This window comes from Phocoena phocoena, chromosome 16, assembly GCF_963924675.1.
Source record: "Phocoena phocoena chromosome 16, mPhoPho1.1, whole genome shotgun sequence".
Lineage (NCBI taxonomy): Eukaryota > Metazoa > Chordata > Mammalia > Artiodactyla > Phocoenidae > Phocoena > Phocoena phocoena.
Window position 1 is genome coordinate 27,590,606 of NC_089234.1, and position 23,333 is coordinate 27,613,938.

At 49.1% G+C, this 23,333-nt stretch overlaps 1 protein-coding gene across 5 annotated transcripts in view; it reads right to left on the bottom strand.

Moving 5' to 3' along the window:
• PAX2 (paired box 2) overlaps positions 1–23,333 on the bottom strand; it is an 83,434-nt gene that overhangs the window by 50,545 nt on the left and 9,556 nt on the right. For all 5 annotated transcript variants that reach the window (XM_065894908.1, XM_065894906.1, XM_065894909.1 and 2 more), the window contains one exon: positions 23,033–23,230. In XM_065894908.1, coding sequence (XP_065750980.1) covers positions 23,033–23,230 — 198 coding nt within the window. The remainder of the gene's footprint in view (positions 1–23,032; positions 23,231–23,333) is intronic.

The window sequence follows — 23,333 nt, forward strand, 5'->3', positions numbered from 1 at the left end:
CTCCTTATCCCACCCCTCTAGGTGGTCACAAAGCACAGAGCTGATCTCCCTGTGCTATGCGGCTGCTTCCCACTAGCTATCTATTTTACATCTGGTAATGTATATATGTCCATGCCACTCTCTCACTTTGTCACAGCTTACCCTTCCCCTCCCCCATACTTGAGTCCATCCTCTAGTAGGTCTGCGTCTTTATTCCCGTCTTGCCCCTAGGCTCTTCATGACCATTTGTTTTGTAGGACTGTTGTGAGAATTAAATATGATAATTCATGTAAAATGATTAGTACGATGCTTGGCTCAATAAGTGCTAGCTATAATAATAACTCCTAGTATTATTATTCCTATGGGTGATCCCCAGGACTGGCTGCATTCTATGGAGGGGCTGAGCCAGGTGCAGATAAGGAGGCCTCTCAGGCCATATGCCCCAGCCTGGTCAATGCAGCTGCTTCAGGGACCCTGGGAAGAGCACTGAGAAGACAGGAAACAGCAGCAGCAGGTGTCATAACCTGACCCCAAAAGAGATGCATCAGAGACTCTCGGGAAGACAGACTGGGGACCTCTGCCTGGGGGCACTGGGAAGGATCCATAGACAGTATGAGCAGCAGCTCCCTCAGGACCTAAGAGATGCCAGGGGGCTGTGGCAGAGCTTTAGAGTAAAGGATGACAAGGCAGGTGAAGTCACTCCCTCTTTGGTTAAATTCCCCAGAGGTCTCTGCTCCCCACCATGCTGGAGATCAAAACAGTCTCGTCAGCTCTGTGAGTCAGCATGAAAGCATGTATTGAGTCTCCTATTAACAATTTGTTAAACTCATGAAGAAACTGAGGCACTCTCAATTCTAAGAAAGCGCTGGGGTGAGTCTTCACTCCTCTTCTGGTTTTCCCCCCCTTCCTCCCCCGCTCCTCTCCTTCCTCCTCCTTTCATCCTTCCTCTGTGTTTCATTCTCTCTCTCCCCTTCTTGTCTGTCTCTGCCCCTCTCTGTGTCTCCCTTCCCTTTGTCTGTCTGTCTCTTTGCACCCTGAAGTCCCACTGTGGCTGTGTGAGCTTATTGATTCCTGGGAGCTGGGGGAAAGTGGGAGGCAGGGCTGGGGTGCAGGCTCGGGGATGGAAATAGAAGGCTATAAATTATTTGTGACAGGAAAGCAATAGTGGCAGAGTGCTGAGCACAAGTCCTGTGTCACTATTAGATTCCTTTTAGCCTGATGACACTGTAAAAAAGGTTAAGTGTCTGCTGGAATCGTACACCTGGGGGGCCGGGGCAGCCTGGGAGCAGAACAAGCCACTGAGAGCAGGTATATCAATTCTCCAGGCCAATAATATTCCTCTCATTGATCGCCACGCAAAGTTCAAAAATCTCATTACAGCCAGGCAGACCGGGAACTTTTTACAAATCAATAGAATGATATAATGTATGTATACTTAGTACAAATGTATCTATTCATCTATCCATCCATCCACTGTCCGCCTCAGGGTTTCCAGGTTAACCTACCCATCATATTATGTTATGTTATGTATGATATTATATTGCACTATATTATATGATAATAAATGGTGTGCAAAAACTCCCCCTGAGGTGGAGACAAGAAGAGGTCCTATGAGCATTGAGGTGACCTCAGACAGCTCACCTTGGAGGGAGTCAGGTGGCAGCATTTCCAGGCCTAGGCTGGTCAGGATTTCTAGAAGCAGTGCTTCCTTAGCGGAGGCTCCAATAATAAAAAACTATTGTCTACTGAGGACTTACTATGAGCTAGGCAATGTCCTAAGCGCTTCAAACAAATAGTTCATTTAATCCTCCCAACGACACATTTTGCAGATAAAACATATGATAAATTGCCTAAAGTCACCCATTTGAGAAACGGACAATCTGGGGTTTGCATTCAGGCAGACTAATCCGAGGGCCCATACCCTTAACCAGGAAACCACACTGCCTCCAGGAGAGAGATACCCAAAAGCCCAGAATCCAAACTCCAGTATTCTATGGTTCTATTCTCTTGCTCTATTGTGTTCTGAGAAACAAAGGATAAGGGGCTCCCTGAGCTTCAGCATTCCCTTCTATAAAATGGGAGTATACCACCTGCTGGAACCAGCTGCTGACAGCGCGATATCCACGTGGGATCTCCAAGCATGTCCCCATGAAATCCTGTCCAGCTGCCTAGAACAGACTGCCTTCTCCACTTTGGAATTACTTCCTAGCAGGCTGGCCTCAGGCCCAGTCATATCACCGGTTTGCTCAAAGAGTCTTTGGGGCAAGAAGTCAAGTATTAACATACATGTGTTGTATACGTGTATGAATCAGTTTAAATTGCCTACTTCTAGAGTCTTTGCAGAAAATACTTAATCTCTGGTATGGGGAAAGTTTTTTTTTTTATTTATTTACTTTTGGCTGCATTGGGTCTTCATTGCTGCACAAGGGCTTTCTCTAGTTGAGGCGAGCGGGGGGCTACTCTTCATTGCGGTGCTTGGGCTTCGCATTGCGTTGGCACGGGTTCTAGGGACACGGCCTTCAGTAGTCGTGGTGCACAGGCTTAGTTGCTCCGAGGCATGTGGGATCTTCCCCCGCCAGGGCTCAAACCCGCGTCCCCTGCATTGGCAGGCGGATTCTTAACCAGTGAGCCACCGGGGAAGTCCAGGAAAGTCTTTCTTGATTTGAGTAAATCAAAGGAACTCCAAGGTGGAGAACGTTTCAGACTAGCTGGCCCCACTGCCCATTAAACAAGAGGATGGTGGGAGGTGCCTCTGCCAGTGACTTCCGGCTGCCTGAGTATTATAGGCTGGATCATTCAAGAGGACAAAATGATATTTGCCTCAGCAAAGGATATTTTACACAAGAATGCAGGTAATTGCTTTAACTCAGGCCTTTGAGAGCTGCCTAGTCAGGCACGGTGTCCCTGGCTCTGCCCTGAGGCAAATCAGAGCTATAAAAACAGCTGGAGACTTTTCATGGCAGAACCTCAAGTGAGGTCTCATAGATTATTCAGGAAAATTTTCCTTCTTCCCAAAATGGTTCCTACCTCTCCCTACTCCTGAGAACTCTAAGGAACTGAAATCTCCCCTCTGTACATCCCAAGGACTAAAGAACAGTAATTTACCACCTCGTCCCCACAGGAACCGAAAGGAAGCAGCAGCCACCCAGCCTTCCCCCCTGGCAGCCCGGAAGTGATTCACATGCACTGTTTTCCTAGGCCCCGGCTCTACGTTTTGTGCAGAGTTTAGAGTTGCTTGCCCACGCCCACTCATGGGTTTCAGTTTGGACAACTGACCATATGGCAGGCAGGGTTCTGTGCGTGAGAATGGCTGCCGATGAGGGGAGGCTATGGGCAGGACCTTCCATTCTGGCGGTAGCAGGATATAACTGGAATACACAGGTTCCGAGGTTACCAGGGTTCCCCCCAAACATGTCAAGAGTTTCTGTCTCTTTTGTTGCTTCTCAGAGGTCATAACTGAGCTCTAAGAGATGACAGTCCTACCTAAAAGTTTACAGAAAGGTGTCCTCAAACTACTGTCCTTGGGGTGGGATAGGGAGGGTGGGAGGGAGGGAGACGCAAGAGGGAAGAGATATGGGAACATATGTATAACTGATTCACGTTGTTATAAAGCAGAAACTAACACACCATTGTAAAGCAATTATACCCCAATAAAGATGTTAAAAAAAAAAACTACTGTCCTTGAGCCACTTGCATTAGAATCCCCTGGGGTGCATGCTAACATGCAAAGCCCTGGAGCCCCCTTCAGACCTTCTGCATTAGAATTTTTAGTGGGGCCCAGGAATCTGTAGTTAAGCAAACTACAGATTACTCTTAAACTCTCTAATATTTGAGAAAACTAGCTTAAGCCAGGGGGTAAGAAAACCATCCTTGAGAGGGTTGGGAGAATGTCTTAGTGAGTTACAGAAGGTTCCTTCCTCATATTCTATCAACCCACAACCCCCGTCTGCTAACCCTAACTCTATCTGACACAGTTACCAAAATTCAAGAGGCTCTCAGTTCCTCTGTGGAAACTAAACTATAAGCCACAAATAAAAATAATTTCAAGATAGTTTTTGGTACCTTCCAGGCTGACAGATTTCCAGTGGGTTCCTTAGATACCAGGAATACTTTCTGCATCAGTTTAGCCTTCTAAGACTGGCACCGAGGATGATAATCCTTCTACCACGTGTCCCTGGGATCCCAGGCCAGATACAATTTACCAGGCTAGATGGGCCATGGGGCTGGCCCAAGGGGGCAATAGTGATGGTTTATATGATGAATGGTAAGCATATGGATTGATTTAAATTCAAGATATGCATAGGTTTAAAAATTAAGGGGCAATGTGTTTAACTAACCATTTGGAAACCAGTCTGTGGTGCATGCCAAGCCCAGAGCGTGACCGGACTAGCTCCTCTCGCCACCAGCCCTGCCCTCATCTGTCAGGGCTTCTGGGCTAGAGCTGGGGTCTACCAGCTGTCCACCCCATGGTTCAGAGGCTAGAAGACTGCCTAATATGATGAGGAAAGTGGTACTGCTATAGACTCATTGCTGGGACAAGTCCTCCCTGTCCATTCTCCCCTTCCCTCCACAGGTACATCTCCCTCTGCAAGCAGAAGGGAGCCTGGAGGGAAGGGGTCCTCAGCAGCAGCCAGGCTGGGGCCTGCTAGCGGCTGCCTGGCCTCCCTGCCTCTGGCCCTTCCCACCTCCCACCTTCTTGCTCCAGTATTCAAAAACAATCCATCCGTCTCTCTGTGTCTGTTCCTGAAAGAATGCGATGTGGCTAAAGCCTACAATTGCTTCCTATTACCTACAGGATAAATTCAAAATTCCTCAGCCTGGCCTTCAGAATCTTTCCCAATCTGGCTCCGCCCTGGTTTTCCAATCTATTTCTCTCTGTTCCCCTCTTCCACTTACGGTCCAGCACAGAGCTGAAACCTGTTTTCTTGCTTACTCAATTCACAGTGAGTCCTTCCCTGGACTCTGAGCTCTGCAAGCGCACATGTCATGGTTATTTTTCTCACCATTGTATTTCCTGCACCTAGCAACAGGGCCTGGCATAATATAGGTACTTAAAAAGTATTTGTTGAATAGCAAGTCAATGTTATTACTATTAATAATAATAACAATCTTAAGGGACATAGTGAACTAATATATGTTCAGTATGTGCCAAGGAACTCTGCAAGGTACTTTACATGGATTATTTATTTTTCACAACTTCTTATGAAGACTATTATCCCTGTTCTACAGAAGTGGAAGCTGAGGTTCAGAGAAGTTGAGTAACTTGCCTAAGGTCACACAGCTGTTAAGTATCAGAACTAGGATTTAAACCTAGGAGCCTGACTCCAGAACCCATGTTGCTAACCACTGGGTAGAATAAGTCAGTCGTAACAAGAACAGATGGTAGAATCTATGAGAAACTGCGTCTGAATAGAAGAGTTGCATGTAAAAATAGTAAAAGTAATAACTATCATTTATTTCATATTCATTCTATGACAGGTGTTATAACAAATGCATTTTCTCATCCAAATCCTAACTACAACTCTATCAGATAGGGGTGTTCTCTATTTTACTAAGGAGACAACAGAGAGGCTAAGCAACTTGTCCAAGGTCATGTGCTTAATAGCACTGGAGCCAGACTTTGGGTCTGTGACTCCAATGTCTGTAGGCTGAACCATGTTACCTCTTCTGGAAATTTCTATATTAATATTTCTTTGTGTTTATTACCTATTTGGGCATAAACAATTTTTTTCTTTCAGTCTTTTCACATCCATGATCTGGACAACTGTGCAAATGTATATGTAGACAATGAACAGAGATTGCATGTAGCTGTGATTCTAAACATGCCTGCCCTCTCCTGTGCACGTGCCGTAGCTGTATTTGGTAAGCATCATGTCTGTGTTAACCTCAATTTTAGGTTGAGTGACTATGGTTTCACTGTATTTTATATACATTGGTAGGTTTGGGGGATAGATTTTCTAAATTCTCTATATCTATCTATCTATCTACTTTCCAAATCGTGTACACGATAGTGTGGCAATACTGAATACAGACGTGTTTCTCAGTTTCTAGAAACTATTTCTATGACTAGTGTATCTTTATATTCATGTCTGCTCTAATGCATTGATTCAAGATTTATAATACTGGATATATTTGTCAAAAGTCCCCTCGTGAATTTCTGCCCAGTTATGCCTTTCAAATCTGTAAGCCACAGTCATACATGATTCCTCACTCATCACTGTTCCCTTCCCGAGGTGTTTCAGATGCTCACATCACAACTGCATTTCTATATTTTTTTTTTTTTTTTTTTTTTTTTTTTTTTTGCAGTACGCGGGCCTCTCACTGCTGTGGCCTCTCCCGTTGCAGAGCACAGGCTCCAGACACGCAGGGGCAGCGGCCATGGCTCACGGGCCCAGCCGCTCCGTGGCATGTGGGATCTTCCCGGACCGGGGCACGAACCCGTGTCCCCTGCATCGGCAGGCGGACTCGCAACCACTACGCCACCAGGGAAGCCCCTGCATTTCTATATTGGTCCGTGCACCAATACTGATGTACATAAATGTGCATTTGTATACCTGTGTATCTCTCTGTCTATGGCCAGGATGGGGTGGGGGTGGGGGACTGTGGAAATGAGAGAATTATTAAATGCCAAGTAGATGTGCGATAAATTCCATTGATTTTATAAACTCCAACTTGTCTTCAGTCTCCTTCCATTCTTTATCCTGGGGGCATTGCAACAAAAACCTATTTTAAATACCTTTACTCCCCCTCCCCCAAAAAGTGTCAATATTTTATTTGGATTTTTAACTTCGCTCCATAACAGTTGTTTGACCTCCTGACTCGTGCGAGTCACATAAATTCTGGGACTTTATTCAGGAGCCATGTTCCTGCTATTGAATAAGCAATTTGGGAGGGTGAATTAATGACTTGTGCTGTTGCTGGAAAGTCCCTGAAGAAATATTAAAATTGCTTGCAGACTGAATCGATACTCAGTGAACACCCAGCAAGAGGGCTTCAGCTCTGGAATGGCCACAGAAGGCAGTGCTTGGTGGAGGAAGGGGAATTCCTGCACCCATCTTGGTGAGCCCCCTCCCAGGTCACCCCCCCCCCGCCCCCGCCGCTTGCCCTCCATCCCTGGAGCGCTGTCATTTTCAGTAATGGTGAAGTCTTACTAAATCCCCAGCAGGAAAGGGCTGATTTGTCCTGTCTCAGGAAGCAGGCTCAGGGGACAGTTTACTCTCTTACTAGCAACGAGAGCCCAGAGGCTTTATTGGAGGTGATGGTCTGGACACATCCGCCTGCTGGAGAGATGGGATGGCGCTGCTGCTTTCTGGCAGGCTGCACTGTGCTGGGGACCAGGAGAGCGCCGGGTTTGGGGAGGCTGTGGCAGTGATCCTTTTCTGCTGGGTATGCAGGAGGGCTGGGTGTTGCACTGCTGGCTCCATCTCTGTGGATGCCTGACCAGTGTTTACTATCGCTCAGGTGGCCACATGATTTCAGCCTTTGGGCATGGGTGTGCCTGTGGGACGGAGCACTTGAATTGTGTTGTGTGGTACTATGTATTGCTGACACATTCCGGCAGCTGGCTTAAGGTCTGTTACCTGATGTTTTGTGGTATTGTATCAAGGTGACTGCACTTTGTGTAACACTGAGTTGGAGGAATTTGAGTATTGTTTGGTGGCAATGTCTGTGTTTCTGCTTTGAATTATTGTGTTCGTTGATCATATCAGCATCTTTCTTTTTCGTAATGTATGTCTCAGAGATTAGGTTAATGGGTGTCTCCTTGGTGATGTGGGTTGAGTAATGATGTTGGATCTGGGTGGTGGTGTATGATTCGGTAATTGCTTTCTTGATGTGGCTGTGTGTGAGAAGACCCATCCTTTAGCTTTTTAAACTTGCTCTGGCTTGGTCGTTTGCACTGCTTCTTTCCAGAAGGAGGATTCTAGAGATGGAGGACAAATCTCTTCTTGATGACCATTCGCACAGTTCTGTTGTTCTTGGAAGCAAGCCGCCCCTGCTCTACGGAACAGATCTGACCTTACCACAGTGACACAGGTTCTGGTGCCACCCTCCCTATATCTGCCTAATTTGGAGAGTTAAGACCCAGGGCCAAACCCAATGCCTGTCAAAAGGCTAGCTCCCTGGTGGGGACTACGGGAGGATGGATGGGACTAAGCTCCCCAATCCCAATGGGAATAACATGAACTCTAGTTCTGAGAATCCCCAGTTCACTCTACCCTGTGGCTCTGGCCATCAGCATCTTCTTCCTTCCCAGCATCCCCAGATGATGTGGCTCAGCTGTGGCTTGTACTCACAGGGCCACAAACACACACCAGGAAGAGTACAGAAGCTCGTACTAGGCATGACTTTCTACTAGGTGCAGTGTCTCTGTTCTGAGCTTGTAAGTACACGTATAAATACATGTACTCCCTGGCATGAGACTTCAAAATACAGAAAGTTGCTCAAGAGATCACACATTCCTGCACTTCCTTTGATCCAAAGTTGATATGAAGTATGGAGCAGTGGAAAAGCACATGGGTTTTAGAGCCAGTACTGCAGGAGTTCAAATCTTAGTTGTGCTACTTAGCCTGTGACCTGAGTGAGTTATTCAACTTCTCTGTACTCCAGTTACCCTATCTATAAACAATCCTATAAAGCCCTATGGGGTTGCTTATGAGGCTTAAATCAATTAATATACTTAACATAATTATAACAGTTCCTACTGCAGTAAGCACTTGTCAGCTATTATTGTTATGAACGTAAGGACTTACCAAGTAAAGTGGCCATAAGATTGGCCTATGTGTGTGTATAACCACATGTGTTAATGTGAATCAAATGTAAGATAAATCAAGTTGTGTGTGTGTATGTGTGTGATTTAAGCAGAGAAGTGCAAAAATTGCAGTCAGGTAGCATGAAGGCAGGGGGTAGTTTTCTCCTTGGGCTTCTGTCCATGTGGACAGTGAGGGGGGGTTGGGGGTTGATAAGAATCCACCACTACCCATCTCCATACAGAGGGCTATACCCAGCACTGTGGTAATGAAGAGGCAGAAAGAAAGATGGCGGCCCTTATACATTTGCAATTATAAAAAATATATATTGGGCTTCCCTGGTGGCGCAGTGGTTGAGAGTCTGCCTGCCGATGCGGTAGACACGGGTTCGTGCCCCAGTCCGGGAAGATCCCACATGTCGCGGAGCGCCTGGGCCCGTGAGCCATGGCCGCTGGGCCTGCGCGTCCGGAGCCTGTGCTCCACAACGGGAGAGGCCACAACAGTGAGAGGCCTGCGTACCGCAAAAAAAAAAAAAAAAAAAAAAAAATTTAAGGATGATTGAGCTGTCAGCATTCAAATTTAACTCATTAAAAACACTTACTTTCTAATTTTAAAAATCAGGACCTTTACCAGCTAATAGGTGTCAATGAGGAGTAACAGAATATAGGCATTAAATTGAGAACTAAAGAAGAGATAAGAAAGGAATAGGAGTGAATGTTAAGGCATTTGGTGTGGACCTTACAGAAGTCCATTGGGCTGGACTTGGTTACATAACTAGGCCCAAGGGGCAGGGAGAACTTGGGGCCTCAGCCTTATTCCACAAGCTTTCCCATAAAGATGGTAAACCAGAATGTACTGTCAGTTTAGGAAACGTCCATTTTCATCTTTGCTCATGGGCACAGATTAAATAGGAGAATTCACAGAGCCCAGTTACTTTGAGCCATTACACTGAAGAAGTGAATTTTTCTCCTGAATTTTTAAAAAAATCTTTTAACCTTCAGGAATGGAATAACTGCAATGACGATCAATCTCCCATGCTTGCAGACTGAAATATGGAATATGCCTGGAATATCCAGATATGCGGGGCCACAGGAGACAGATCTGGTTTGAATCTGTCAAATATTTGCTCACTTCCTCCTCTCCTCTTTCTTCATCCTTTACCCTATCTCCATTTTCTCTCCTCTTTTCCCCTCCTCTTTCTGTTTACCTCCCTGTCCTCTCCCCTCTATGACATTTAAGCATCAGAGGAACACTTCAAACCCATCAAATAAGGATTTTTTTCCCAATACCATTTCATTTTATCTTTTAAAAAAACTACAAAATGCAAAGCACCACAATGCATGAAGATGCCATGAAACCCAGAAAATGCCAACCTTCAGCTCCTCAAGCAATCATAGCCTTATCCCAGAGAAGGAGTGTGCGGTCATAAGAAGTATACATGCACACACGCACACACGCACACACGCACACACACACACACACACACACACACACAGGCTGGGCTCTCAAAAAAAGTGGACAAAGGGGGCAATTATCTAATTCTGTTCAATGGTCATGTAACTGAGTCATAAAGGTTCCTTTTTTTTTTTTCTGGAAGTACAAAGAGCAGGCCCCCTTCCTAAATCCAGCTGGGCTCACAGTGGACCATAATTCTCACTGGTATTCATGATACACAGTTCTGTTCACAGAGTATCTTTTTGGCTCCTTGAACTTTCTTATTTAAAAGATTTCAGTGTTTATGCACGCACAAGCCAGAACTCACCTACACTGGCAGACACATAACTTGATTATTACTACTGCCATAATAATAACTAACATTTATTGATATAACTGATTCACTTTGGTATAAAGCAGAAACTAACACACCATTGTAAAGCAATTATACCCCAATAAAGATGTTAAAAAAAAGAAAAAAAAAAGAAAAAAAAAACATTTATTGAGCACTTGATATCTGCCAGGTTTATGTGGAATAACTCATTCAACCTTCATGAGAACCTATGACAGAGCTCTAGCTACATGTTTATCCCCATGTTAGATCAGAATAAGGAAACTGAGGTCCAGAGAAGATTTGAGATTTACCCACAACCACATAGCCAGTGAGTGGGGAAGCTAGATTCAAACTCTGGCAATCACTTCCCAGAGCCCACTTTCTTATGTTTTCTATGCCACACAGGTTCATGTCTGGCACATAGTAGGTGCTCAGCAAAGGTTTTCTGAATGGATGAATGAAAGAATAAATGAAGGACAGACCATATCTATTAAGAACACTGATACTTCCTTAAGATAGCAAAGTGGGTTCCCTTATGAAGCCAGGCTATCGGATAGCTTAAGCTTTCTTTGGACAAAGTGATTTGCCCTCCCAACCAAATTTCCGGGGAAAGAGTCTATCAGCCATGCTTGCTCAGATACTAAGTGCTCCCAACCACCAGCTCTCCACTTGACTTTCAGGCCAAGCCCAGCCTCCCTTTAAACCAGAAATGAGACCCAAATACATCAAAGATGCTTTCTAACCACAACATTTTGTTTCCTAGAATATTTCCCTCTGAAAACGGGTGTCTCCCAATGAAATGAAACACCAATGAAATGAAAACAGGAGTTGGTTTTGTGCCTGGATAAAAAGTAAGGAATTCAATCAATAATGTGGACATCTCTAAATCCCCAGATATTTGGCATCATATTGATAATCTCTAGAGATGATTGGCTGAAGGTTTGGGTTTTCATCCAGATGTTTGGGAGTTGCCACAGTCATTAACCTGTTTGTCAGCAAGTGCTCATGCATTTCCAAGAGACCTAAGTGAACACTAAAGAGGAAAAGAATAACCCAGAATAAAACAGACTAAAGAGGACAGGGGTAGCAGCTATTCGACAAAACTGGTCAAGCAGACTCCGTTCTGGGAATGGGTTGCTGCCTTGGAGATTCATTAGAACGTGGATCCAGCTCACAAGAGACTCATGTGCTCAAAGACCTTTAAAAACCGCATAAGGCTGTATCCTTGACTGTCTACAGAACCCTACCCCATCAGATCGCAGTGTGGAGGAGTTGACGGATCAGTCCCAGCACCAGGCACAGACAGCTTACATCGTGGTCAATCCACCTTCATACCCACATGGCCTTATCCGCTCTCCGGATGCCTCATGCCTGTGTGCGTAGTATGTCTACGCGTTGTCAGTCCAAGCCGTAGATTTTGCAAAGCTTGGCATAAATCTGGTTTGCGCCTTTGTCCATGTACCCCTGTTTGTGATTTAGTGCTCTGCCTTTTATCATCTCTCCTACCTCCATTTTCTTTCCCTCTCTACTTTTTAACGCTATTTACAACCTCCCTGGCCATAGAGCAGCACAGCGATCTTTCAGTTCCTCTACTGATAAACCCAAATGATTTTTCTTGCTCAGGTTTTCTCTCCACTCAGCTGAATTTACATTTTGGTAAATAGGAACTTTAGATCGTTCCATTCAATAGCATTTAGAGTTACCACTTTTATCAGAGGGATCACGGCACCAAAGGACTCCCTGCAAGGGACATTTGTTTATTCTCATGAGCGATCGGCTCTCTCTACGTTCGAGAAGGCTGCGTGCGTGCGGGCGTGCATGCACAGCGTCCTCAGTTTGAGCATCTATGCTCCACTGCCCTGTGTCAATGCTGCTTGGCACTGGCAGGAAAAGCCCAGTGAAGCCATTATGCGGACAGCAGCCGACCCTCAAACTGCTGGAGATAAATCCAGGCCCTGGGTCCTCTGTGCTGATGACCACTCGGTTCTTTGAGGAGCAAGCCCACATATGCCTGGCAGGGCTGCTTCTCCAAATTCTCCCTCCCACATCCACCCTTCTTCCCTGAACTGCAGGGGAGGCTTGTGATGGCATTACTCACAAGCAAGGTCTGGGGTCCCTTCTCCTAGAGGTGGGAGTTGGAGGAGGAGGGTAGGAAGCCAGGACAATGCCTCTCTCTCTATTTCTGGGCCATCTATTGTCTTTTTCTACTTTTTTCAATTCTTTCCACACCTTCCCCTCTATTTCTAACTCTGTTTGACCTTGAACTCTGGCCTCTCCTTTCACACCAGAATGTGTCCCAAGAGGGACAGAACCTCCAAAGAAGAAGTTACCTGGCCTGACAGGCCTGGAGACCAGTAGCCAGGGGGCCAGCCCGTCACTCCACTCCAGGAAATAAATCCCATTGTATTTGCATTTTAATTTTCCACATAAACAAAGGCCCAGAGTACTCGCTTGGGCAGCATCACTGGACGAATTTAATTAGAAATGAAAAGTTTATAGGGCCCTCTTTAATGCGATTAATGCTCAGTTAACATTTATCACATTCGTATGCTGGAATCGCCTTTTTAAAGCAGCCACTGGCCATGAAATGAATTTCTCTCAACTTTTTTTGTACCCAACCTGGGAGGTCATCTCCTGAGGAGTCTGCACTGCCCTCCAAGCTGTCTTCCTGGGGCCTCTTCCCCCACCCTCACTTCCCTTTAACTTGGCTTTGAAGAGACAAATGTGTGCTGGGATGGGAGGTCAGAGGGTGTGAGAGTGAGGGCGAACACGATTTCTAGGAGGGCTATACCCTCTGCAAAGAGCTGAGTGGTCAGCCCAGCAGACTGGCTAAAAGACTTCAGAGCCTCTTCCCTAAAGAAAAAAAAAAAAAAAGACACCCCTCCCCCCACCTTCCCAACACACACAGCCAGTCCACTTCTGTGGCCAAAACCAGGCTTTATCTGGGGCTGGTTGGTGTCAACCACAGCTGGCTCTTGCTTCTCGCCTTCTGTCTTTGGCCATCTCTTTTCTACCCTTTTTTCTCCCTCATCCTGGGCTCTCTTAGACTTTCCTTCCCAGGCCCGTGGTGACCAGGGAAAGGAGCCCAAGTCTCAAGTCTGGAGACACCTCCGTTTCTCTGGCTCTCCCAGTCCCAGCCCGTGGGAAGGCCGCCTGTCCTGGTGTCAGCTCCTCAGGGAAGCAGAGCGGAGTGGGGGAAACACAATACCTCTTTTGGTCCCTAGAGGAAGGATGGCCTTCCTTATCTTAAATTCTCTTCACTCTTCCTTAATTGGCCTCCTAACCCAAACCAGCTAACCTGGGTAATGAGGAGGAGGAGAGAGAGAAAAGAAAGGATAAGGGATGTGGAGAGGGAGGGGAGGTATGCACTCTGCAGATGATAGGAGGAGAAAATAGCTTGACATTTGTCCCTACCTAAGTGCACACTCCCTATGAGGACCTCAGCAGACACAAGCCAAACAGCTGCTGCCAGTTTTCCTAGCAGCATGTCACACACATGCACCACCCCGGCACTGCACACAGCTCTACACCCTCACCTCTAGCAGAGCAAGTGCACATGTGCCTGCACCAGACTAAACGAGTTGGGACCCTCTGTGCACCTGACGGGACCCCCACTCATCCACCCACTGGGACGCTGACCATCCATTCAACCCCAGGCTTTCCAGATAACATTTGCTAGCACCTCAAACAGGCGGGCCATCCCAGTGATGGCAGATGCTTTCATCCTGGGACCAAAAGATGCCTTCAGCCCTCTGGCCAACTACCAGTTTGCCGTTGTTCACTGGACAAGACAGATGACTTTTAAGAGCTCCCTGTAATGCCAGGGCCATTTAGACAGCTTCCTAGGGCCTGAGTGCCAGGCTCAGCCAGATACCATGAACCCACACACTCTCCCCAAAACACAGCCACACGGAGGCTCCCAACACAGAGGCACCAAGCCCTCTCGGTACCACACATAAGGAGCGGGCACCATCTTGTCCTCTAGAATTAGAACCAAAGGTCACAGGATAAAGGGCAGAGTGAGGGCCTCCTCCCTGACCATCTATGTGGCCTGTCAGGCCAGATGCTGTCCACGAGGCTCCTGGTTGCCTTTGGCTTCCTTCACCAGCCCAGCAAATACCCTGGGGCCACAAGGGAGCATGTAGACCAGGGGCAGCAGCCCCAGTGCTCACGCCCATTTGTTCAAGCTCCAGGGCCCCTGCTGCTCTCCCTTCTCGCCCTCCTGCCCTCTCCAAGTCCTCTGAGTCCTTCTACTTCCTGACCCGACTGTGCCTACAACGTGGGTACAATTCCTCTTGCAGCCCGCTGCCCTGTCTCACAGCCCTTTCTCCTCCTCCTGCCAGGAGCTGCCAGGAGCCACCCGGCACGTCCTCCGGCTTCCTCTGTTTCTGGATGGCTGCAGAGGGAGCTCACTGCAGAGGAGTGCATGGCAGGCTGAAGGCAGGCAGAGGAGGGAGTCCAGAGCAAAGTGGCCAGAGGCTCCTGGGTGGAGGGGGCTCTAACCTGGAACACCCAGGAAGCGGGGCCCTCCCTCCCTTCCTCTTGGCCTCTCTCCCACTCTCCCTTCTGCCAGGCACCAGGCTTGAGCGACTGCACTGCAGCAGCGCCACATCCACTGCCGGCCTGCTTTGCGGTGCTCTGCCTGGTACGGGTGACCGTGGGCTCCAGGTCTTGCGACTTGACCTCCCGTGCCACTTCCTTTGCTCTGCTACCTTTCTCCTCCCTGGCTGGCCTCTCCTTTTCTCCTTAATAACCTTCTGAGAGGCAGCCCCACCAGCCTGCTGTACCAGCCGCCCAGAGCTCTGGTTCCCTGCAACCTTTTCACATGCTCCGTTCCCAGGCAAGCCCGTCCCAGCTCCCAGGGCTCTGCTTTTCACCTCTCGCCCTCATCACCTCCTTCCTCATGCTTCCTCCTCATCCTTACTTTTGTCCTTCCCTTTCCATGTGCATCTCCCCCTCCCCTCCTCTAGCTGTGGGGAGTTACACCTCACCCCCACTTCCCTTCCTCGGGGGCTTCTGGACTCAGGGGCTCCGGAAATGTCACATCCCCTGTACCTGCACTGAGATTACTGCTCTGGTCTGAAGCAGAGAGATAAGTTATGGGCAGTTACACAGACCAGGGGCTGCAGACCGCTGGCCCATGAACTGAATCAGGCCTGGAGATGTGTTTTATTTAACCAGCACAGAGTTTTTTTGTTTTGTTTTGCGGTACGCGGGCCTCTCACTGCTGTGGTCTCTCCCGCCGCGGAGCACAGGCCCCGGATGCGCAGGCTCAGCGGCCATGGCTCACGGGCCCATGTGGGAGCTCACGGGCTCCGCGGCATGTGGGATCTTCCCGGACTGGGGCACGAACCTGTGTCCCCTGCATCGGCAGGCAGACTCTCAACCACTGCGCCACCAGGGAAGCCCCAGCACAGAGTTTTAAAAAACGAAATCTCAGTGCCTCTAGGCTGGGCCTGTGCACTCCAGCTCCTGTTTGTTCAGTTCTCACCACCTCTGTCTCAGCATCGTAGGTTCTCCTGCTAACCTTCCCTGCTGGGGTCCTGGAGGCCTCTGTGCTCATGACCCCCTGCAGCCACATGGCAGCTCCACTAACACATTCTCACCAGTCTGGACTTTGGGGCACTACTTTCCTCCCCCTACAGCCTACAACAAACCCGAACCTCTCTAGAATGCCAACGACTCTGCCTCTCTCTCTCTCGCATGAAAAACACAAGATATCTTCTTATTGTATTATCTCTCAAAAACTGAAAGGAAGAGTCCAGTTATTTTTGTGGTTGGTGAGGATGAACTACAAGACGAGCCTGGCTCCATGGCCTCTCCCGTCTCCCTCCTACATGACTTCCCCTCCTACCTGAGAGTTCCCAGGTCTACACAGGGCCTTGCTTCTTCTTTTCCAGTCCCAGGTCATCCTCTTCTGGTTTCCTACACCCTCAACAGCTCCCCTATGCCCAGCCCTCCCCAGGAGACCGCAGGCCTCTGCCTCTGCCATCATGCTCTACTTGGTCTGGTGTCCAAGCCTTCTCTGGTTCCCAGTTATGTGTTCCTTGCACCCAGCTTCTTCCTTATTTCCCTGGCACCTGGATTACTGGGGAAGGATTTGGAGGCTAAGCCTGGGGCCTGGCCGTTGGGAGAGCTCTGACAATGACCGTGTCCCAGTGCTGCTGACATGCCTCCTGCTGGGGGACCCGCAGGTCCCTTGGTGGGCCACTGCACCGGAACTCTGCAGGAAGGGGGTACACCAGGAAGGCCATCTTCCTGGCTGCTTATGCAGTTGGTCCCTAACTAGTTCTGCCAACGGGGCTGGGACTCAAGTGTTGAAATGAAGATGGACAGTGGACCACACAGCTCTCTATCAACAAGGCAGCATCGCTGCAGCAAAGCCTCTAATTGGGGCCTAACTAGACTGGACTGTTACAGTGCAAAGAAAAATTTGGCCCCAATTTCCCCAAATTATGAAACGAGAACTCTCCAACCCAGCCCTATTATTGCTGCCCAAGGGCCCAATGACTGCCTCACTGATTGACCTGATGGTCCCAAGGACAAGGTGTCCAGCCTCTGTCTGTGACTGCAGGTCTTCCTCTTTTTCCTCCTCTTGGCCCCAGAGCCCATTTACCTAAGAGCAGACGCAGGTAGGCACAAACACACACAAATCCACACACCCTAAAGATATCAATCTCTGTGCCCACAAACCATCATGAATAGATTCAAGCTGCACCTTTAGAGTACCAAAACAAATAACTTGCTCAACAGGAGAAAAACATTTCAACCCAGTAGTTTAGTGGTAGACCGATAAACCCACAGCGATGTAATTTTCCACCCGTTTAATATTTTACTTGTTATTAGGGCATTGGTTGTGAGACACCGTTGCCCACTCCTCAGATTTATCAGGGCCCCTTCTCTCTTCTCTAGGCTCACCCGCGTGGCTGGGTGATCAGCATTGGGCATAGCTTCCCCTGCATGAATCGGAACTCTGAATGCAAGAAACTTGCCCTCCGAGAATCTGACCTGGGGGTGGGGGTGCTGAGATGAAACAGCAGGGATTCAGAGAAGTGGCAGGCCATGTTCACACCCTTTACTGAATTCTTTTAAGGAACAGGACGTGAGAAAGGAATTCTTTCCAGCGTACAGTTTCCTCTTAATATAAGAATTCCAACTCCAGGCAGCAAGGAGGAAGGGCCGAGGACAGACCTGAACTTCAAGAGGCAAAGTTGCAGAGTAGCTGGAGCTGAAGGTCTAGGGAGCTGGGGGCAGACAATGGAGCCCCTGGTTTAAGGCGCTCCTTTGTGGGCTCAGAGGGAGCCCCCTTTTCAGCGTGCAGGCTCTGGTGTAGGGGGGTTTGATTCATCTTCCGCACCAGTTACTACTATCGCGATTCTTTCTATGGAAGCATAATATTCTTGTCCACAACACACACCATCACACATACAACCACACTATCCCATGGGTACTGGAACAAGTCCACTTCCCAGCTGCTCCCTACCACCCCAACTTCCAACGGTGCCTCTGGTCCCCTGGATCTACTTTGCACAATAATTCCCACCTTGTGCCAATATGCACACAAAGCCATTGCCCCATCTCCCCCCCTCCCCAATATTCTCTTCTCCAGGCACCCCGTTTCCCTTCTCTAGGGGCTGCTCCTGCCTGGCCCCATCTCCACTTGGTTAATTCCCCCCGTGGCCCCTGTATTGAACTGTTGTGTTGTCCATTTCCCTGTGACAAGGGCTCTGGTTACAGAGTTATTGATTGGTTTTCATGCAGACAAATGGGCCCTTCCCGAGCTCCCATCGAAATCCCTGGCTGTATGGGCTGATTGTTGCCTCTCAGGGTGTAGGATTGCACTGGAGACCACCCTCCACGCAACCTCCTTTGCCCAGACTGTGGACGGTAATAAATGGAGGCAGCCTGAGCGATAATAAAAGCAATTGAGTAGGTTACCTGTGCAGATACAAGATTTATGCCTCTTCATATTTGATGTGATTGTTTTATTGAGTTCTCAGAATAGTTGGTCACACTTTATTTATTTATTTAGGGTTTTCCCCTCTTGTTTCCTCTTTGCATCACCCTCCAAAACCCACCTGGAGCTTTCGTTAGGGACAACCCCTCCTGCCTTCCTCTTTCCTAGAGTTGCCAGTGGAGGTAAGAACTCAGGGCAACCAGCCATTGCTCTCACCTGAAAGCCATTTTGTGGCCTGCCCGCCCACTCGGAGCCTGGCCGCAGGGAAACAGACCGATACAATTGCTGGCCAAGAAGTCTAAAATAACTAAGGGAGCAAAAATGGCTTTTCAGGGGGACGACTCCAGCTCGTTTTAAGAAATAAGAAGGCCAGCAGTCATGACTATTTCACACGTTATTCTAACGATGGGCAGCCTCTGCAGCAGGAGATGCTCTCTGGGGAAGGACAGGTGAGCAAGGCTTTTCAGACAGAAACTGGCACGTCTGTCCACTATAGGCGGCCTGATCCAGTAGGCCCAGGGCCACAGAAAGCAAGTTCTCTATCCTTACTTTTCCCTTTCCTCTGTGGGGAGAAGTCTTCTTCTTAACCTACCGACTTGCCTTGGCTCTTTGCCACTAGACCAACAGCCCTGACCACCAAACAACTGCAAGGGTACAGAGATGGGCAGGCAGTGCTGCCTCTCTGGGCCAGCTTTGTGCCAAGCCAGGTCCAAGAGTCAAATGTGCAATGTTCTAGAACCTGTGTCTGAGAAAGGGACACAGACCCCCACCGTGAACATGTCTTCAGCATTCCCTTGGCTGGGATGAGTGGCTCCCAGCTTACTTGGAAAGGCCTTTGAATGAACAGCTAGGCCACTGTCACCCCAGTGCCAGATTTCCAATGAAGACCTGCAGATGACACGAGACGGAGCTGTTCAACAGCCCTGGGCCTGGCGCCTTCTTGAAGCCAGTGCTGCCACTGCTAGGAGAGTAAATATGCTCACTTAGAGCCCAACAGGCTAAGGGAGAGTGTGGGTAGCAGGTGATCGGGGGAAAATTGACTCTGGGAGGGTCCACTCCAAGGATCTAGGAGCTGAGAGTGCCTTGATCCCAAAGAGTATAGGGCAGGCTGAAAAAGTTAAGAGAGCCAGGGCCTCCTTGCCAGCTCAGTCCAAGACAGTGCCCTCAGGGGATCTTCAGTAACCCTAGACTGTATCTGGAGTTTGCGCCTGTGCCTTCAAAGGAGCTATATTCCCTGCCCAGAGCAACAGACAAACCTGAAGACTCTGGCATATAATCAGGAAAATCCTTCCCGCCCAGCCAATTGGTCAGCAACGTAACTAGGTGGCTGTTTCCCTTTCAGCAGCTTGGATCTCCCTCCATCTCCTCCCCCCTCCGGGCCATTTCCCACACCAGGTTTCAATCTCAAGTCACCTGTTTATAAACACCCGCCCCCTACGGCAGTGGTGTACAAGCTGAAGAGCTGGCAACTCCACGCTCAGCGATCAGTAACCCAATACTGAGAGTCACTCAAATAAATCCCACATGATAAGCAGTCTGGTCAACCCTCCGGATTTTTGACGGTGGTCTCTGGGGTGAGGGTGGGGCTGGGAGGCCTCTCTGACCTACTCCATTGGCTCGGAGAGATATTTCTGCGAGGATTTGCCAATGGAGGATGCGGGCTGGATGTCCAAGCCTTTATCGCGACAGGATCAGAAAAAGCCCAAACCACTTTTAAAGCATGAAAAGCAATTTAGTTTATAACCATAACAGTATATTTCAAGTGTGGCAACAGCATCTGTTTGGGGAGGAGAAGATGAAAACCCTCATGATTTGGCTCAGGTGGATAAGCGTGTGTGGATTTCCTTTCTTGCCAACGGCCGGCACGGGCACATTCTTACCATGAGGGTTATAAAGTACCCAGCACAAGTGGGCACCTCACCAACAGTAAAGCGCTAAACTCAAGAACCACCCGGTCCCCAATGCGTCACACTTTCTACACAGAGGAAAATCTGTAGGCTCTTCCTTACAGCAAGTGAGATTTCACAAAGTTCCTGGCATCAGCAGCGCCAGCAGAAATCCCGCTTTTAGCAGGTTTTAGGGTTGAAGCAACGCATCTCAGATAAACCCTCCCTTTCAGAGCAAAGCACCTCGAGGGATGACACTAAGGGCACGGGCCCAGATGCATCCCTCCAGTCCTGACTCGGCAGCACACTGGGAAGCCCCCAGAATTCTTTTCAAAGTATGAGTCACGGTAGGATTCTGTCCCAAAGCAAAATCAAGAATACTCTGACTGTGCCTTGTTGACAAAGCAAGCCAGGAAGCCTAGCTGCAGACCCAGGGCTGGCTGCCCATGCTGCCGGTGGCTTCCCCGTTCCCCTCCCACTCCCTTGCCATCTCCAGCAACACCTGTCCACAGATGGCTATTTTCCCACACCCAAAGGTAGCCTCCGTGCCCCTCAGGTGATAGGGCTCCGTGCTGAGCAAATTCTGCTGCTGTCAGAGCTGTCAAGCTGAAGCCGTTCTTTCTCCCACTCTCATCCCACTAGCAGCTCACTCTTCTACTTTCTCTCAGTTCTGGTGAGCACACCTCAAGGCCTCTGGAGCTTGATCCTGGGGTCACATGTCCCCTGCTCTCCGTGGCTTTTCAGGATGAGAGTATTCCCCAACTTTTGTATAAGCCAGCTTCCCAAAACATCTCGGCCAGTGAGGGGTATACGTTGGGGAGAGGGGGGGAGAAGTGGTGCTAGACAGAGTGCTAGGCAAGGGGTGCTGCCGCCACACCTGCCTTGATTGCTCCAATCCTCCACACATCAAGAGAAGCACATTGCCTTTGACCGAACATATCTTGGGTTCCTCCACCGGCTTGCAAATCCTATCACAGCAACAAGATTTCTACCAAATGCTCTCCAGAACACCAGCACCCAGTCCCAGCAACATTGCTCCTCAGCAGGGCTGCTCTCCTCCCAAGACTCGGTTCCAACTCACTCCCAAGACCAGTAGCCAGCCTAGAGGCTGAGAGGAGACAATGCTTTGGCCCCTTCCCATCCCTCACCGCCACTCCTGCCCCAGCCCCAAAGCTTCCCCAGCTTCCTCCTCTCACTTTGAAATGCAAAAGACTCATTCCTCTCCCAAACCACCAGGAGAATTTCTCCAGCTCCTTTGGAAGGTATCTGAATGTCAAACCACCAGGCCCAGGGAGCTGGAGAATTTTCGGAGGGTGTATAATTAGCTGATCAGTATTATGTTACCCTGTTCATAACTGAATAACCATTTTAATACAGATGGCACACACTGGGATAATTTCTGGGGTCGCCTCGCAGTACGTTACAGCACGAGTGTGGCAGAGGGAATCTTCTTTAGCCAAGGTACATTACATTCTACCAGCTAATTTTACCTGCTGTTTTCAGCATGATTTGGGATAATTCCATTTCATTTGCAAAATATTAAAAAAAAAACCCTTGATACGTGATGCCAGTTTCAGAAAAAGGCACCAGCTGAATTATTAGTTGTCCTGATAATGAGCCTATGAAGAGTGTAAAGAAAAACAAGGGTATGAAACCCTCAGCCTTCTTCTCGTTTGGAGTGTTGCCCTACAATGCGCGGGGCGGGGGTAGAAAAGCTGGCCAAGGCTGTCCGGAATTTGCACAGGGTCTCTGCTGACATCAGGTTGTACAGTTCTGTGATGGGAAAGCCATCTTGGGTTCCCATGTCCAAGTGCTCTTGTTATGTGCTGTACCTGCCACATGTGTACACTGGCCGGGGGCGGGGGGTACATACATGGAGTGTGCATGGGTCCCAGAGAGCACACTGGAGTGGCTCAGAGATTGGGAGACTGACTATCTTGTGCTATTATATGTCGAGCTGAATCCAGCCTGAGTTGTCCCCCTGTGCCTGAGCCTGTCATCAGTGCAGGCTTAGGCCTGGACGTAGGTACTCTAGGCGGTTGGAGGCATCTCCTAAGGTTCAGTCTCAGGGTCCAGAGCTCTCCCTGCTGACCTGGCATCCCACTCCAGGTCTAGCTCCTCTACTCCCTGCCAATGGCTGGCTGGTGGTTGGCGTTTGCTCCGCAGGCCTCGATACTGGTGGTAACAGGCCGGAAATTTGTGAGGAGCTGGCTAGCAAGTCCTGGGCTCCCGGGAGGCCAGCTTTGTGGGAGTCAGCAGGGATGGCGGGGGAGCCAGGACAGGCGGCTGCCCCTGCGGAAGGGAGCATGCCTTTAGAAAGGGAAGTCTGTTTGGAGGCGATGAATAGACACTGGTCATTTTAAAGGCTTCGGCTGTGGGCTGTGATTGTCTCTAGATACCGAGGCGCGTAATCTTGGAGTCTTAATTACCACAAACACTTGGATTCATTTCCAGGACGCCAGCGGGAGAAGCCTGGCAGGGAATACCCAGCCCTGAGCTGGAGACAGCCTTGTCTGTCTGTCTATCTCTCTGCCTCCCAGGTCCCCTCTCCCTGCCCAAAGGACCTGGGAGCTGGGAGCAGGAGCAAGGGCAGGCAGAGGCCGAAGAAAGAACAGAGACCGGTGCTGGGGGAAGCCCTGGTGGGCCGGAGCTGGGAGCTGGAGCCCCACCCTGCAGCCCGGCGTGGCTTGCTCACCTGTTGATGGAAGAGACGCTGGGCACTGTGTCATTGTCACAGATGCCCTCCGCCAGGAGCCGGTCCCGGATCTCCCAGGCGAACATAGTCGGGTTCTGTCGCTTGTATTCAGCAATCTTGTCCACAACTTTGGGTGTTGCCACTTTGGGCTTGGAGCCGCCGATCACTCCGGGCTTGATGCTGCCGGTCTCGTAGTACCTGCGCCGGGAAGGCCGGCGGGGTCAGCGAGAAGCGGGTGGTGGCGGGGACAGGGCGCTGCAGGCGCCGGAGCCGCTGAGCCACTCTCCTGCCTGAGGCAGTG